Source organism: Podarcis gaigeae, assembly GCF_964106915.1.
Source record: "Podarcis gaigeae genome assembly, chromosome: 4".
NCBI classification, from domain to species: Eukaryota; Metazoa; Chordata; class Lepidosauria; order Squamata; family Lacertidae; genus Podarcis; species Podarcis gaigeae.
This window is the reverse complement of record NC_139677.1, coordinates 83,959,362-83,978,145: the sequence shown is the minus strand read 5'-3', so window position 1 is coordinate 83,978,145 and position 18,784 is coordinate 83,959,362. Positions and strand designations below refer to the sequence as shown.

The window sequence follows — 18,784 nt, the reverse complement described above, 5'->3', positions numbered from 1 at the left end:
CCCGGCAGGGAGGGTCGCGGAGGCGCGCGCGTGTGCCCGCGTGGGGGGAAAGGGTGGGGGGGGTCTCCCGCGCCAAAACGGCCATGAGGAAAAGCTGGACAGTCGCTGCCCTGGTGGGGGGGGGGGGTACGAAGATGCCCCCTGAGAGTCGTTGCCTTTTTAAGCGCAAAAGTAGCGCAGACCCCGAAAGTCCCCTGAGGTAGGCTCCGGCTCTGGGTAGAGTTTGCCCCGCCGGAGCTTTGCATGCATGCGGACGAAAGGTGTGTTTGTGTGTAACCGTGAACACGGGGAAAGCGCCTTTGAACACGTGCAGAGTATTCGTCACTCTCAGCGCGGAGTAAGCGCTGCCCGGGAGGTACTTGGTTTCCACGTCAAAGGGTGGTGCACGCGCTTTCCAAGTAGGCTCAAAAGCGGCGGAAACGATCCTGGACTATTTGGGCGTTTTAATATCGCCCTCAGGGCTTACAGAAAAAGTAAAGTTAGCAAGCGCGCACGGAGAATAAAGTCGGGCCAGTATACTAGCAGCTCTTATTTAGCCCCGAGAGCATCACTTTTTATTATTTATTGATTAGTAAAGCGGTTTCACTGAGCCCAGATTTTGAACTTTTTTTGCTTGCTTTTGTAATAGGCAGCAATTCAGTAGATGCGCATCCTGAACTTGTACTTGTCATTCACTTACAGATAGGTAGCCGTGTTGGTCTGCCATAGTCAAAACAAAAAAAATTCCTTCCAGTAGCACCTTAAAGACCAACTAAGTTAGTTCTTGGTATGAGCTTTCGTGTGCATGCACACTTCTTCATATACACTTGTCATTCACTGTCAGAGGCACTGTGGCCCTGACAGAATTGGAGATACCCTGTTCTTCTGTGCAAAGTTCATTTTTTTTAAATGGGAAGGAAGGACTGTAGATAGAGCTGTTGCTTTGCCCCAGGTTCAGTCTCTGGAATTACAGTTTTAAAAATCTGATAATGAGGGAAACGTATGCTTGAGACCATGCGGACTCACTGCCTTTCATACAAGACAATACAGATGGACAAATAGTTTGAATTGACCTCTTATGTCTGTATTTACCAAATGGAGCTGTCTCTCTTGTACTTCACACAATAATAGGCTAATCTTCCCATGCATATATGGCCACTCACATACAGAAATGAGACCCCATGCTGCACCTAAAAAATTGCTGATACAAAGCATGCAGTTTCCCAAATGTGTACATGTATGCACTACACTTGTTTTCAACCTGAACAATAAATCAAGTGGGCGTCTGCTTTTTGTTGAGAGTCACATTCCCTCAGAGGAATCAGTCAGGTTATATGCCAGTGCTGAGCAGAGCCAAAGCTGCATAGAGAGGGAATAAAGATCTGGCCCACCTAGCCAAAAAAGGTTCACCCATGATGTGCTCTTTGAAACTGATGCTGCACATTTCACATAGGTCCATACCAAAAACTGAATTTGCAGCATACTGTATACTTAAATCTTATGGATTCATTGCACTTTAGATCTTCACTCATAGGGAATCATACTTTGACCTTTATTATATCAGTTGTTCCACCATAGCTACTCTTCACACGTAGGTTTAATAACTATAGTGGGATCTGAAGAGCTACTTCAGGGAATGCTATGGTTTTATTTTTCTTTCAAGAGCAAATATTAGAAACCGTTTTTGATAGTCCTTTAATTGTGCTATGTTGCAAGTGGGGTTTCATTCCTTAGCTCCTTTGGATCTTGCCCTATACATTTTAAGACTCCTAGGCAAAATAGATTTTAATAAATTGTTATAAATTTCTAGCATTAAGCTTATAGTATACTATGGCAGCATACTATCAAAAATTTCTTAGTTGCTTGGAATAACACAGAATTCACTTGTTTAGTAAAAAAGGGGGTAATGGTAAGAGGAGGGGAGCAAGAACAAATTTTCCAGATACTTACTGAGAGCCGATACAGATAAATTTCTAAGTGAGAACTGTAAGCAAACTGAATTACTCCACCACCTGCAACTCCTGAAGATAAGGCTGAAGGCTAACATTTCTACAGCTAATTATAATCTCATTACACTTCCCCTTTGTCCATATAGATTAATAGTCACTAAAATAGAACCATACAGAAATTAATCATAGTGAATATGATACAGTGAGAAATGGAACTGTGACACTACATATTACCAGCTTAACATGCAGCTAGGTTGTTATTTTTCTCAATTTGTATCAAAGCTGGTTTGGGTGGAAATACATAAAAATGTGGTATTTCATAAGAAATTATAGGAATGATATAGGACAGATGTGGATATCAGGAAAGGTCCTAGAACAGATAATTAAACAGTAAGTATGTGGACAGTTAGAAAAGAATGCAGTGATTATTAAGACTCAGTATGAATTTTACAAAAACAAGTCATGAATCTCCCTCTTTTTTGGATAGAGCTGCAAGCCTAGTGGATCAGCAGAATACTGCGGACCTTGTGTATCTTGATTTCAGTAAGGCTTTTGACAAAGTCCCACTTTTCGAGGAAACTGGTAAGATGTGGGCTGGATGAGGTAACTGAAAGTTGGATTTGTAGCTGGTTGACTGACCGAACCCAAAGAGTGCTTGTTAATGATTCCCCGTCGTCCTGGAAAAAAGTGACAAATGAGTTGTCCTGGGCCCATTGTTCAACATCCTTACAAATTACTTGGATTTAGGTATTTAAGGGATGCCCATCAAATTTGCAGATGACACACCAACGCGACAGAAGACAGAATCAAATTGGAGAACTGGGCCCAAAGTGAAACTAGCAAAATGAAATTCATTAAGGATAAATGTAAGGTTCTACACTTCGGCAAGAAGAACCAGCTGCACCAATATAATACGAGGGACACTTGCCTTGCCAGTAGTATATGTGAAAAGAATCTAGGGATCTACTGACTACAAACTTAACATGAGTCAACAGTGTGATGCAGCAGCAAATAAGTTAATGCTGTTTCAGCCTGCAGTAACAAGTATACTGTCCTGATCAATGGAAGTAATAGTACCACTCTATTCTGCCTTGGTTAGACCACACCCGGGGATTGGATAGGAAGTACTAGAGCTTCCCTGATGGAACAAAACTTAGCTTGAACTATCAAGTTTTCTCCAGTTCTATTGTAGGGACACAACACTCATTGCTAAAGAAAAGCCAATCTAAACATGTGTAGAGTTCCAGTTGAACTGAGCTTCTGAGCATCATCTTTCGCAGCCCTACCTGGAGATGGCAGGGCTTTTAACTTGGGGCTTTCTGCATGTAAAACATGCTAGTATTGGAGCAGAGGCTATTATTAAATAAACCACTTGCTCTACAAACCATTGGCCCACGGCTAGAATGAAATCTTTTAATTGTGTGATGATTAATTGTACGGATATGCCAAATAATGTAGAATGTCACCCGCATATACTGCATCCTTTATTCTCAAATGAGAAGTGTCCTTCATGCTTTGCAGTTGGCTAAATGCCAGCTGCAGCAGAGAGGCTCCCTGAAAAACAGTGTTATAATATATATAAAGGGCACCCTTGTCTTTCCTAGCAGACAAACCCTTAGTTAATTAATGGCTCTGCTTGTATGGATGCATGGTTTCTGAGCTTCCTTTGGTTCTAACAAAGTCTTTGTTTACGAAATGTGCTTATTAAAACGAGTTAATATGTTATTCTACTGGCTGCAGCAACATAATGTTAATTTTATCTTTGTAGAACTATTTCTGTATAACTGCCCCCCAACAAAAAAACCCCCAGGATCAGGGCCATGCTACAAGGCAATAGGTTTTTAACCCAGGTGTGGGATATGTGACCCTACAAATGCTACTCAACTCCAACTTCCATCAGCCTCACCAAGCATGGCCAAAGGTCAGGAATTATTCAAATTGTGGTCCAATAACACCCAGCCATGGTGCCCCAACTCCTGCATAACCATTTATCCCCACACCATAACTATGGTTTATTCATTCAGTCATTCCAGGATGGATGTTTACAATCATGTTATTTCAAATGCTGTTTGCAACCACTAAGACTCAGGCAGAAGTGTATATTGCCGCATGCCACCCCAATCTCTGAGTAGTGTGAGATTCCAGGGGGTTCCAGGTTGCTTTCCCAGAGTTCCTTGGAATGAAGGATACAGTGGAGACTGTCTTGTCTTGATGATAGATGGTTTATTTGCACATCTATACAACGTGAACCTAAGATGGAGTGGCTCACAACATTAACACCTTCCGGGCCTCTCGTGGAGGAGGCACACGAAGAAGGATCTCAATGAGCTCAAGGTCCAGATAGGTTCATATGGAAAGAAGTGGACCTTTGAGGTATTGAGGTCCTGAGCCGTTTAAGCATTTAAAAGTCAAAACCAGCACTTTGAATTTGGCCCGGAAACTACCTGGAAGCCAGTGCAGTTGGGTCAGGATCGGTGTAATATGTTCAAACTGTCTTGTCGTGGTTAGTTTAGTTCTGGGAGGGGAATAGTGTCTCCTGACAACTCTCAGCACAAACAAACCACAACTCCTACAATTCCTTGGAGGAAGCCCATGCTGTTTAAAGTGGCATGATACTTCTTTAAAAGATGAATTGGATGCATTTGTATACTTCACATACTGTCTCCACTTTGTTCCTCAGGAACACAGTGTGTGTTTCTGTTCTTTTGAGACAGTCCTTTTAAGGATCTTTTTAATAGTATTGGACAAAGTGTTCATGTTGAATGTACATCATTAATCTAATCTTTCTGACAGATCAGGTCCTAACACTTTAGAGAAAACCAGCCTGCCACACCATATATTAAAAGCACTCCTGTGTCACTTAACAGCATGGCTTTCACCAAAGAATTATGGGAACTATGGTTTGGTAAGGGTGCTGAAAGTTATTAGGAGACCGCCCCCCCTCACAGAGCTACAGTTCCCAACACAGTTAATAAACTACAGTCCCCATAATTCTTTAGGAGAAGTCAGGACTGTTAAAGTGCTTTAAATTTATTATATGGATATGATTGAGTCACTAATATCCTTTTAGTTGCACATAGGCAGGATTATTTTCTTCCATCTTAAGCACTAGATAAAATATTACAGCTCAGTGGTACTTTAATAGCTGGAAGATCATTAAAGATGATCCTTTTAGATTCCAATCCTATAACGCGTACCTGGGAGTAAGTCCCACTGGACTCAATGGGAATGACGTTATAAATTCCACTCAAAATTCCAGGGCAGAACTCCAATGTATAGCTAGCAGAGTAAAAACTTGTAACATGTTGCAAGACTCCCCCCAAAATAGACCAGAGGCAACTATATTTCATATACCAGAATTTACTATTGCTACTGAAGGTAAATGAGCATACTGGTCACAAATCCAATACATTCACGACTGGCACTGTCCATAAGAAATCATTTTGCAGCAGAATTAACCTAAACTTACAATAACTTAATAAGACTAAAACCTTAACACTAAGTGTACTATGTACAGAACACCACACTGTTATTATAGTCAGCATGACCTTGAGTGAAAGAGATAACAGAAGCAGTCCAAACCAGCTGTTCAGCTTCTCCGAAGGAATAACCCAAACATCAGGAACCTTCTGCCTGTTTTTTAGGCAAAATAGAAAATTCCTTGTCAGTTAGTGTAGCGTTTGCCCATTCTTTGGGGATACGTTTGTATTGGAGGAGACAAGGGGTTACTAGGTTGACCAATAAGAAAGCCCGAAGGCAGAGCCTACCTGATTTTGAGGCTCAGCCCAGAGGTTTTGACAGTTCGCTTGGTTCTTTTGGGGGCGGGGGAGATAGAGGAGTCAGGGTGAGTTAGAGACAGGGACAAGACTGAGAGGGAATAGAGTGACAGCGTTTTGACTATATTTTAAAACTTGTTTGTGTTTGAAATAAACTTTAATCTTCATTGTTAACTCTACCGGACTGATACTCAATACTTCAACAGGGAACCCTGGGTTTTTTCCACAAAATTGGTGGCAGCGGAGGAATAAAGTAGTGGTGTACAGGTCAATAGTCCGTGAAACAACTGGGGGCTCTGTACGAACGCCACAGTTAGAAACCTCCGTCTTGCACTAGCTTGTATCACACAGAGAAGCTTCCAGAACCCTCTTGAATCAATTAGAATAGGAAAGAGCTCTCTACACGTCAGATCAATACTTTCTTCACCAAAAAAATGCAAACTGACAGACACTTCTAAAATCAGAAATAACTTTTCTTCACAGTCATATAGCATTTGAATTCTTCATTCACATAAAATAATAAATTATATCCCTTATACATATATACAATAATCAACAACAAAGAGAGATGGGCAAAAGGTACACATTAATATGATGTTTCTCTACTAAACTGACATTCCGCACAGGACAGAATTGGAAACAATCGAAGAATAATAATACCTAGTACTGTATGTGTGTCAAGACTCAGTTGCTGTTGCTGAGGTCTTCTCATGGGACGATGTTAGCACTTGCCCCTGAGCTTCAGCTGACCTTTACCAGGGTCTGAGCCCTTAATGTTGCTGGCCCTGCCCTGCGGAACTCCTTGCAAACAGTAGTTCAGCAGGAGTCATCCCTGCTTCTTTTCAGATGCCTTCTAAAAAACTAATTCAGACAAGCCTTTCATATCTGGAACACCTATGGGTGTGTTTGATTTTTTAAAATTGTTTTCATTGTAATGGTGTGTTTTCAGTCTGTATACCACCTCATTATATTCTAGATGAAACTGCAGTTTATAAATAAATAAATAAGTAAGTAGGTAAGTAAGTAAGTAAGTAAGTAAGTAAAGGGGTGCACAATCTGCATAGTATTATTTAGCTTTATAGCAGACATATGATATAGAACCATCATAACACTGTGACCTGAATGGTGCCTGCTATGGGAGCTTATCACTAAAATCTCTCTGCTGACTAAGCTACAGCATACTCTTTTCATTATGTAAACCACTCCGGAACAAATTTTAATGAAGGGTGAAATATAAATATTTCAAACAAACAAAGAAATCTATGTAATAGTTTACAGGCTGATTGCAGAGCAACATACCAAGCCATTTCTCAAAATTGGCATGGTTGCAATGAAAATCCGTATTATTCATTTGCTGCATGCCCATATGATTTATTCCGTGTGTTTTCAACCCAAAATTGAATTTAGGTTCATATTCCTCATAGATGAACAATTAATCTGGCCATGCATACTAGAGCAACCAGAAGATTATCCATGTTGATGCACAGATAATCTTCTGATTGCTGTAAAGCACGCATAGCAAGATTAATTTTTAGCCTATAAGGAGTAGCACAAGGTGAACAAACAGAAAGGTTAGAGCTAACATCTGTTGTCTTACAAATGGAGTGGGCAGCCTGTGGCCCTACAAGTTCATGTGGACCTTGGTGGTGGAATTTTATATGGCCGTCATTCAGATCTTTGGCAAGAGCAATCTGTCCCTCTCCATATAGCTTGCAGGGGGTAGAAAAAAGAAATGAGATAGGAGTGCCTAAAGTGTGTGACTCTACACACTTTTTGGCTCTGACCCTGCCTACCACAGACTTCAGCCCTGCCTACCATCTGCACACGGCTCCCAATGTACCCCCCCCCCGCAAGGAAATGCACATACTCTGTAAGTGTCACAGGAAAAAAAATAGGCATCTCGTTTTCTCGTGGGAGAGCATGGCAGCCATTTTGTGTGCCATGAGATCTCACATGATTTCACATCAAGATCTCGTCCAGAAAAAAACAACACTTCTGCCCAAAAAAGCACATTTTTTATGGGTGGCACCCCAAAGAGGGCATTTTTGGTTGCTGTGTGAACAAGGCTGTGAAAAAGGGCATATTTTGGGCTCCGTGGTCTCATGCAAGTCATGTGACTTGTGAGGGAGCACAGGCAGCAAGACACTCTTCCTGGTTTGAGGGTTCAAGATGTTGGAAGGTATGAATGCAGTCCTAGAGAAACAGAAAGTTACTAGCCCCAGTGTTAGAACATAGAAAGATAACGGTCTGGTGTAACTAGTTACATATTATTATTATTTTGCAGTCGAACAGTCTCACTTCATCCTATCAGTACACAAAACAGTGGTACCTCGGGTTAAGTACTTAATTCATTTCGGGAGGTCTGTTCTTAACCTGAAACTGTTCTTGACCTGAAGCACCATTTTAGCTAATGGGCCTCCTGCTACTGCCACTCCGTCGGAGCACAATTTCTGTTCTCATCCTGAAGCAAAGTTCTTAACCCGAGGTACTATTTCTGGGTTAGCGGAGTCTGTAACCTGAAGCGTATGTAACCCAAGGTACCACTGTAAACCATTCTGTTCATTCTGATAGCTAATAAAACCAGCCTTCAGGGAAGACATGTAACATTAATTTAATGGGCTTTTGTTTTATTTTTAAAGCAGGAAACAATATTATAAGTTTTACAAATCCAATTTTTCATTAAAAAAAATATTTAGTAGTCAGTGGCGAAAAAATAAATGTGATAATGATATAAGGTCCTGTGAAGTTGTTAGGAGATCCCTGTTCCCCTCACAGAGTTACAGTTATTGGGAAGAAGAATTGATTGTTAAAACACTCCGTAGACCAAACTTGACAAGCTGTAGTTCCCAGGATTATTCGGGGGAAGCCATGTTTGCTGAAGTGGTATCCTAGGGCTTCATGCTACTTACATGTAGCACATGCCCTCCCTGTACCACTAGATGGCTCTTTCCAACCATAACTTTAAATTGTATAGCGAAATACATTTATATTCATCATTATACACATATAATTCATGGTGCTCAACCCATAGTACCGCACCTCACACAATCCAAATACTGACAATTACCCACCTAGAATACCTTATTCATTCTGCAGGATTTGTACAACAGCCAATAGCACCATGGAGTTTTAACCTTCAGAGCCTGGGGGTTGGAGGAAGCTAGTAATAACTTATGTAAGGCCTACAAAGCTTGTGAGCCATAAAGCAGAACGCAGTTCTTCGGCCATATATAAGCTGGGTCCACTCAGTGTTCTGTGTTTGTGGTCTGCCTGGGATTGTAAGAACTGGGAAATTGCAGTCAAACGTAATTAAGCATAAGTTACAGATAGGTAGCCGTGTTGGTCTGCCATAGTCAAAACAAAAAAAATTCCTTCCAGTAGCACCTTAAAGACCAACTAAGTTCTTGGTATGAGCTTTCGTGTGCATGCACACTTCTTCACAGTGTATCTGAAGAAGTGTGCATGCACACGAAAGCTCATACCAAGAACTAACTTAGTTGGTCTTTAAGGTGCTACTGGAAGGAATTTTTTTTGTTATAATTAAGCCTAAGTGCATGAAAGGGTTAAGACCAGAGAGGTTTCTTTCTAGACTCAGGTGATCATGCCCCCTTACCTCTGTGATTGAGGATGTGATGCTGTTTCTCTTGCTTTGTCTCAGTCTCTTCTCAGCATGTAACCCACCAGAACAGACGGGTCTGAACATTCTCAAAGTTCAGACTGCATGTTTGAAACTATATTGTGAATTTTGCACCCAAGAGTAATCTACCTGGCTTCTCCTTGTTGCTGCGTGGGACAACACATGAACCATACCTTTGAATTTAGTGCGTAAATATTTTAAACTTACTTAACGGTGTGTGGTATGTTCATTGCTAGAGAGGGAGAGGGTGGGGCAAGTGCTTTGAGACAGAGTAAACAGGCTATGCAAAAAGGCTGAACAACCTATATTCCAGGCTATGCTGCAGGTTAACTCTGAAAGTGTTTTGTACTCTGCTAGGGGCTCTCTCCAGCTGGAGAGTGTGCTAAGCCCCATGTTTTAAATCTAGGTGCTCAGCTGATTCTGTGGGTCAGATCTATTTTCCAATTCCACAAAAACAGGGGGATTGTCAAGCATTCCTGAGGCTTGACCTTTGTTTGAATCAAATGGCAGTCGTACTTCCTTTTGTGATGGCCCCTGAAGAACATGATTTGGCTTGCTACCTCTGTTTGTGGCCTTCTGTAGCCTCCCTGCTTTTATCTTGGTTTGGTCATTGTGGTTTAGTTGTGTTTTGAGTCTTTGTGAGCCCATGGACCAAAGCACGCCAGGTTTGGTCATAGGTAAAGGTAAAGGTAAAGGTACCCCTGCCCGTACGGGCCAGTCTTGACAGACTCTGGGGTTTGGTCATACATTCCATCTATTGGTAAAAGAAGGCATTGTACTTCATATTAGTATTATGCCACATCCTAACTATGTATTTATAGCACCTCCGGAAGGATCAAGGCTTCAAGGCAAGAACTCCAGCGAGTGAATGACAAAGAGAGAGTTAGCTGTGAGTCCAACTCAAAGAGCCACTAGGAACCACACAGAAGAGAAATGAAAACCCTATTACTGTGATCAAAGAACAGGGAAGTAGAAGTCAAAGGGGACCCAGCCCCTTTTCCTTTGACAGTCTGTGTTTCAGGGGATGAGACTTGTAGCTTTCACAATAAGCTTTATTACCTCCCCATTCCCCACAATTTGGGCACTAGGTTCAACAAGCTAGCTGGTGAACTTCATTTGGCTCAATGAGTCACAAGCCTAGATTAAGGGTTGCCCACAATGCGGGAGTCATATTTGGGCATCCTGATTGTTGCTTTAGTTTTGCGATTGCTACGGGAATTATTTAGTACGATTCTTGAGAGCCTTTTGTGTGTTTTGCATGAGCCAGCAGGAGCTCTTGTGGCAGGCATTTTAGCTTGACTGTAAGTTCAGACTGCGTGATATTTAAGACTAAGTATGGTAAAAGAGAAAAATGGAACGATAATAGAGGATTAGCACAGATTACGTGGAAACGACAGAATTCCCTGCTATGAAATCAATCCATTATTTGGCACCCACAAAATGCACTGAAAATGCTGTGTACCTCAGCAGGAGTGTCCGATATGTCGAATCTGCAGTGTCCTCTCAGTTTTTTAATTAAAGAGTCTGATCTCTGCCAACCAGAGATAGAAGAATTGCCGGCAGCATCCAGTCTGTTCGGGGGATGGGGGAGGGAATGGTGGCATGAAGGGAATTGCCATGCTATTTCAAGTCTTGGAAAACAGGATTTACAAGCAGGTACTGGAGAGCGTGCATGAATGTGCTTTGACAGTTTGGCTTGATAGTGCATGTTCTTTGGTTATTGTTTCCTAGATTATAAGATAAGTTTTGAACTGATAAAAAAACTATAGGCAACAATGCTGTGTGCCTCACTGGTTTCTGAGAGAGCTACCTGCATGGTAAATCGGGGCAGGGAGTGGGATTTATGCCAAGCATCCCGATTCAACTGTTCTGCTGCAATGCATCTACATGTGCATGTATAAGCGGTGCATGGCTGGCAGGCACTCTGAATAGGTGGCCCTCCACCATAATGCAACATTTTGTCATGACTGATAGTCACTTGTAGGCTTCCCTTCCGCTCACTCTTGTGAAAAGCTTTCTCCAGTATTTTTAGACAATGTGCTTTTCAATCATTATGATATTTTGCTTTTTTATGATGTAAGCCAGGCATAGGCAAACTCAGCCCTCCAGATGTTTTGGGACTACAACTCCCATCATCCCTGACCACTGGTCCTGTTAGTTAGGGATGATGGGAGTTGTAGTCCCAAAACACCTGGAGGGCTGAGTTTGCCTATGCCTGATGTAAGCTACTTTGAGCTGCATTATACGGTCAGACCATTGGTTCACCAGGCTGTATACTGTCAACAGTGATGGGTAGTGGTTTCAGAAAGCATCTTTCCTAGTCCTTACCTGGAGATGCCAGGGATGCTGCATGCAAGTGATTCCAGGTTCAATCCCCACTATCTCTCGGTAAGGCAGCAAGTGATCTAGAGTGCTGCTGCTGGTCAGTGTTGACAGTGCTAGGCAGACCAGTGGTCTGACTCAGTAGAAAGCAGCTTCACAGGCTGCTTTTTTGAGTTCATGTATATGTTAAAGAAGCAGCACACATATTGTTAAAATAATACTTTTGTTTGCCTCATTTGCAAACCCTCAGACTCTGAATATATTTTAACAGGCTAATTCTGAAAATGTAACGTTTTCTTCTGCTCACTCTTAATTAGGAAAATGGTGTAAAAGGCAGATGGCGGAAATCTTGCCAGTGAACAAACCCAGAATCCTTTCCACCACATGCCACCATTCACTGCTTTAACACATTTCTCTGCCAGAAAAAACATTCCGAGTTCCACCCCCCATAGAATTTAGCATTTGCTATTTATGTCATAATTATGTCTAAATCTATTATTGCCTGCAAGGAGAAATTCAGTAAAAGTATGTTTGGAATTACATGTTTGATGATCTGCCAATAACATTGCATTTTTCTGTTATTATTTTAAGCTTACAGGTCTGTTTTTGCTTTGTACGAAAACAATGGCTTGGATCGCAAGATGAATTAACTTATGCCACAACTCTAGCACCACTTACCTCGAAGTAAGCCCCAAGTAAATTTGATAGGACTTGCTGTTGAGTAGACATGGTTAAAACTGCACCGTAAGGCTGCAATCGAGCTGGGAGCCAGACTTGTAGAACTCAGTGGGACTTGCTTCTGAGGAGACATGTATGGGAATGTGTGGATAAGGAGCTTTGTGGAAATAAAACTTTCTGTTCCTTCCTCTCTCCTGCAGCCACCCAGCCCCTAACTCCACCACCCACAAAAGGCTCTCCAGAGGTTTAGGGAGCCTTCCTGAACATCTGGGGATGTACCTAAGATGACTCACAGGTAGTAGTGCAATGACAGCTGTGCCCCTTCTAAGATTATACAATAACATTATACAGTGGTACCTCAGATTAAGTACTTAATTCGTTCTGGAGGTCTGTTCTTAACCTGAAACTGTTCTTAACCTGAAGCACCACTTTAGCTAATGGGGCCTCCTGCTGCCGCCACGCCGCCAGAGCATGATTTCTGTTCTCACCCTGAAGCGAAGTTCTTAACCCGAGGTACTATTTCTGGGTTAGCTGAGTCTGTAACCTGAAGCGTATGTAACCTGAAGCGTATGTAACCTGAGGTACCACTGTAATTATACAATAGTAATAATTTGGGATGCTTTGCAACAGTCTTCATGTGTTGCCTATCAGTGAGTTGTTTTCTGCACACGTAATTGGGAAATGATTAGTAGTGCTCCAATATCGCCTTTCAGAACTCCTTCCACTTTGGCAAGTGCTGTGATGCTGCAATTACTACTGTTAAATTCAATTTCATTATAGACTTCGACACCAGATTGGGTTTTTGCAAAATCCGGCAAAACACCCTTCCCCCGCTCCCATAACAACTACAATAGTCTTATTGAAAGTCCTGCTGACTTCCTTCACATTTTTGTCAGTTGCTTCACCTGAAGAGGAACCTCCATATTTGTTTCATATTTATATTTCAGGCAATAAAAGACTCCTGCACTGCAGGGAGTTGGACTAGATGACCCCCAAGACCCCTTCCAACTCTGCAATTCTCTGATTCCATATGGTGACCACGAGGGAGTAAGTATACTGATCCCCTATTTTATTCAAAATTCATAAATCTGATCAAAACACTTTTGACTTCATATGAAATTCCTTAAAAGCCATTTGCCTGAGGAGAAACTACCAAATTCAGCTTTGAACTTCACTTTAGGTGATGTGGGTTTTTTGGCAATTCTCACGCTAGGTTTGCAAACACTTGAGTTTCTGTGTGAAGAGTAATTGCCAGGGCCTACAAGGGACAGACGTAGGGATATTTAGGGAAGCAAAATTGTTGTGAGCTAATCAGCATGTATGGCAGAGCTTTCCAAACTGTGTGTCACAACATGTTAGTGTGACGGCTGCAGGTGTGTTACATGAACACTCCCTGAGCTCCTCCCGGGGCTGGAAAAAGCTAGTTTAACCTCTGGTTTGCTAGTAAAACTGAATTACAGTGTCGCAAAAGTAGCGGGTCCATGGCTTGGCTTTCAAAAAAAGGGCGTTTGCAGTAATTCGCTAATTAAAAAACACTATAATAAGCTAAAAGAACACACACAAGATACATCCTTTGATTTTGATTCAGTATTTTTTTTTTTTTAATAATAATAAATTGTGCCAGCGGAAGCTTTCGAAAGGCAAATGATAAATAAATAACAGTTAAACTGAGTTCCTGAGGAAGAACCTACCACATGAAAGAATGTCAGATAGTTGTAAATATATATAAAAAACATAGCATTATTATATAAAAAGTAGTAATACTGAAATCTTTCATAAACTGCCACAACACAAGCACTGCATACCTCAGAACACTCCTTTCATACAAATGTAAACAAATACACAATCATTTTGTTTAGTTTAGCCTGATGGATGTACAGGTGCTGTTGCTTTAGATATCTAGACAATGGGTAGGATTTGATAGGCTAAAATGTTAAGGAAGAATATTTGGAATAACATGGGAGTGGGGGAAAACGCAGCTTCAGATTCAAAAGCTTAACATAAAAAGCAAGAACACAGTGGAATATTGCCCTCAAATGTTATTGCAATGAATTATTTTAAAATAGGACTGTTAAACTAATCTGATTTAGGTATATATATAATATAAATGAAGATATTTATGGCTTACTTATTTTTAGTATTCCATTATCATTTTGAATAATCCTTACGTTAACATAACTAATAAAATGCATTATTTTAAACAATTTTTAGAAAATATTTTAACGTACGCTTGCATTTTGATAGAGATGCAGGGTTAGTATAGTCCATCATAGATATATAACAATATAACAGACCAGGTATAATCGGGGCCAGCATTTGGGAACGTCACTTAAGACAACTAAGGCTGCTACCCCAAATATATTCATTTCTGTGTATACATGGTTAGAATAGGCCTATTTAAATAGGAAAGAAGAGTTCACAATTCCTGGCAGCTCTGGAAGTGCCAGCCATTGTTGCCTCAAAGTGATGTTGATAAAGGACTGCACACATTCATCGTGTAAGCCATTTCTGGTCCTCCAGTGATCACAGAGAAGCAGCTAGAGAGGCCAATGTGTATCTATGGTTTCGGGGATTGCTATATATACTGTAGATCGGTTTTCCACCATAAGATATAGCCGCAACAAAGAAAATATGCACCTGGAGAGGGTCTATATCTCAATTGCAAAATTTATGTTTTGCATGTATATAGTTCCACGTTAAATCCCCAGTGCCTCCCAGTGAAATGGTCTCAGGTTAACTGGGCTTGGAAGAATTCTGCCTGAGAGACTGTCTGCCAGAGGAGACAATACTGGCTAGGGTGTTGAGGAAACAACTTGGTATAAAGGCAGCTCCATAGATTCAACATATCCCAGAAAGAAAGGCATTGTCACTGAATTACCTTTAACATTACTGCTCTGAAGAGTCCTTATCAGTTTTAAGGATAAGGAAGTAAGGCCCACAAATCAAATTTAAGGCACAAAGAATTCCCCTCTATATATTTTCCCCCAATTAGACACTAAATAAGATAAATGAATACTATATGGCAAGTTTCAAACAACTGAACACTGCATACCATGTGGTAGGTGAGTGGGCCATCAAACAGTTAGATTTTGGCCACAAATTTATTTCCAAAGCAACTGTTTTGCTAGTTACCCATCTTTGGGAGAAATTTTAAGAAACAAGATAATCAACTGCTACTAACCCCCCTCTCTCTCTTCCCCTGTACACACCACCAACCCCTAACCTGAATTAGAGCTTTGTAATTTGTTTTTACAGAACACACAGTCATAATAAGGAGTCAAAACCATCCACACAATACATTATCAGCACACAAGTCCCGAGGGTCGCTGAGATCCTCAGTACAAGTACACGCACAGGACCTGCCTGTGAATGGCAAGAAATAGGTCATTTCAAAACAGAAAAAACAACATAATCACAGCTCCATGCAACATTCTACACAAATCCAGTCACTGAAACCACTCTTCGACTGCCACTTGCTCACACTTTGATTACACTAAATTAAAATTAAAAAAATCAAAAAAAGGGAAATAAAGCAGCTTCAAAAATGATGTCAGGATATTGAAAGTACATATAGATTATTATGGTGTGAATAAAAATGGCACTGGTAAATGTAGGACAGCAGACTTTTTCTTCTCTTATTAAAACATTATTGCACAGAGACTTTTAATCACACGTTCTTCAGTCTTACTTATTTTCCTAAAAATGTGACATAAGTGCGATGGACATTTAAAAAAAAAAAGAATGTAGAAAAGAAGAACAGCAGCATGATTTGTCTGAATTAATCCCTATAATTTAGTAGGATAAACAGAACCCTGCTATAAACAAAAATAAGTGCTCTCTGCTCACTTGAAAATAAAATAAAACAGCACAACACTGTGGAAGCTTGTAAATGCTCAGAGTGGGCAACGCTGACCCAGAAGGAAAACTTGGCTTAAGAACACGCCTGTCCTTGGAAATCAATGCTGAAAATCTGGATTTCAAGTGCACTCATTAACATAGCTATTTACAGTCCTAAAGAGCCTAAACTCAAAACCAGCTTGCATTTAGGACCTGGTCTGCAAGTCCTTCTATCTGCAGGCTCAGATGGAAGTTATGGATAAAGGGGTTAATTTTGTAGAACTCTGTACATTAATTTACACATATACGGGTTGACAGGCTCCTGCCTGATCCAGCCCATCTTTGCTTTCTGTATCAGAATTCTCCGACTGGCTCACTTCTATTCCAGAAGGCTTTGGGTATCTGAACGGGTATCCATTGTCGTCAAAGAACCTTCGGAAAGTGAACTCATAGAAGGCATGTTCTGTGTGTTTGCCGCTGGAGGAAGTCTGCGGGTCCCATGCCCTGGTGCTGTCCTCACTAGTGTCATCCCAAGGGCCTTCTTCCTCAACGGGATCAAAATTTGAGGTGTCCATTGGATGGCTGATCTTTGGGACGTAGGGAGCTGCCTGCCTGCGGATATCGGTGGAGAAGTCCATGGAGTCAAAGAAAGGGTGGACCTTGAGGTCATCTGCTCCATTTCTCCCGAGCCTCTCTTCGGCAGCACAGCACAGTTTTGTGATAAGGTCACTTGCTTCGGGGCTCAGCTTGATCTGGGAGGGGATGTGCAGTGTGTTCTCCCAATTTATCACCTGAAGAGTAGTTAATATAGATGGTTAGCATCCAGTAGCATTCCTCCTGAAAGGCAAGCCTTCTAGACATAAAACAGGACAGAAGTTAGGCTATCCTGGTCCAGATAGAGGCGCAACTGGGCCACCAGTTGAAGCTGATGGAAGGCATTCCATGACACTGAGGCCACCTGAGCCTCAATCCAGAAGTATCCTCAAGCTAAAAATTCCCCAAAGGTTCCACCCACCCTCTCAAGAACTCTTAAATTACAGATAGGTAGCCGTGTTGGTCTGCCATAGTCAAAAAAAATAATAATAATAAATCCTTCCAGTAGCACCTTAAAGACCAACTAAGTTAGTTCTTGGTATGAGCTTTCGTGTGCATGCACACGAAAAGTATCTGAAGAAGTGTGCATGCACAAGAAAGCTCATACCAAGAACTAACTTAGTTGGTCTTTAAGGTGCTACTGGAAGGAATTTTTTTTGTCTTAAATCACTGATATCTACAGATGGATATCACTTGGTTAGATGCTAAGGAGTGGCAATACGAAGTAGGAAATTATTTAACAAATTCATTTAATTTAGAAGGAAATGTGATCAATGTTATTTACAGAGAAGCCTAAAATGAACTTTATATTAGAAATACAATTTAATCATTCTAATAATGATTTTTAGTACTGGCTCTGTTAGGAATTTTGGATATCTATGGCTTTTTTATACCATTACTGTTGTCCTCTAGATTTGATTTTATGAAGGATAAAGGGCCTTTCCACCCATGGCAAATTCCTTCAAACAGAGTCATCTGTCAGCTTCAGACTGTCAATATTTTGCAGGTGACATTCTAGAGCATACTAGAAGTTTAGTTTTGTGCAATTAAAGTGGGTTAAATTGCTCTGTTGCCTGGCACAACAAATCTGCTAAAAAAACACACCCCAGACTTTTTGCAGTTAGGAAAATGGTGGTAAAATGTATGGACAAGATAACTGCTATGCAGGTAATTCAGGTTGAATGCTCATTGCTATGTAACCTCTTTGTATAACTTTCTCCACCTATCTGCCCACCCTGTTCCTGGTTGCCCTGCTACCCAGGAATGTTTGCTAATTCCAGAGGAAGAGGAGAGTGGAAGCATACTTGGGTAATACACTTGTCTCCCAACTCACGGACTTGGTAAGAGACTGGCTGCACTGCAGCAAGCGACTGGTGATGGGAAATTCACAAGTGGTTGATGCTAAAGGGAATTACCCCTTTGCGATTTTTTTTTATCCATTTGGATAAAGTGAGTGATATATATTATTGGGTGGCTACTGGCACTATGCTGTTGTGTGTTTCAAGACTGCTTAATACCAGATATAGAGGAAGTCAGTAAAGCCATACCTGAGTGGGAGATAGGGAGGGAGTAATGCTGTGGGCATCTATCCAACTCAATAGATGGAGTGAAGGCAAACCACTGCGTTTGTGGCACTGAAGCAACCTCCCCGGGAGCCGGGGCAGTGTGTATGGAGGTCCTGGGGTGCCCCTCTCTCAGCCTCACTGATGTGGTCCAAATGAAAGCAGAGCAATACTTTTGGCACCAGCTTGGCTGCAGGGGTTGCCAGAAGGAGGCGTACAAGGCAACATCCAACCGTCTTAGAGACGCCACTCCAGATTTGTACTGTTTGTATAATAGTGTATTACCCTAGGTGGAAGTGGGTGAATGAATTGGTTTAAGTTGTGCTTAATGCTGCTAGTTGTTTTTATTTTTATTTTATTTTTAGGGATTAGCTGTTTTATCTGTAGGGTTGGTGTAGGGATGCCTGAGAAGAAGAAGAAGAAGAAGAAGAAGAAGAAGAAGAAGAAGAA

At 41.2% G+C, this 18,784-nt stretch overlaps 1 protein-coding gene and 1 long non-coding RNA gene across 6 annotated transcripts in view; one reads left to right on the top strand and one right to left on the bottom strand.

The window, feature by feature from the left end:
- The first annotated feature begins 18 nt into the window (after nucleotides 1-18).
- LOC310843858 lies at nucleotides 19-18,678 on the top strand. Of its 4 annotated transcripts, none has more exons than XR_014563707.1 (6): nucleotides 2,745-3,849; nucleotides 9,374-9,525; nucleotides 11,981-12,347; nucleotides 13,289-13,388; nucleotides 16,567-17,228; nucleotides 17,455-18,678. It is a non-coding gene; the product is annotated as an uncharacterized lncRNA (long non-coding RNA). The 4 variants fall into 4 exon arrangements; XR_014563709.1 differs by lacking the exon at nucleotides 2,745-3,849 and adding an exon at nucleotides 8,756-9,034 and having other exon boundaries at nucleotides 9,266-9,525; nucleotides 12,255-12,347; XR_014563706.1 differs by lacking the exons at nucleotides 2,745-3,849; nucleotides 9,374-9,525; nucleotides 11,981-12,347 and adding exons at nucleotides 19-260; nucleotides 2,416-2,531.
- LATS2 (large tumor suppressor kinase 2) overlaps nucleotides 13,919-18,784 on the bottom strand; it is a 47,185-nt gene continuing 42,319 nt past the window's right edge. For both annotated transcript variants that reach the window (XM_083736178.1, XM_083736179.1), the window contains exon 8: nucleotides 13,919-16,969. In XM_083736178.1, coding sequence (XP_083592304.1) covers nucleotides 16,475-16,969 — 495 coding nt within the window. In that variant the 3' untranslated portion in view covers nucleotides 13,919-16,474. The remainder of the gene's footprint in view (nucleotides 16,970-18,784) is intronic.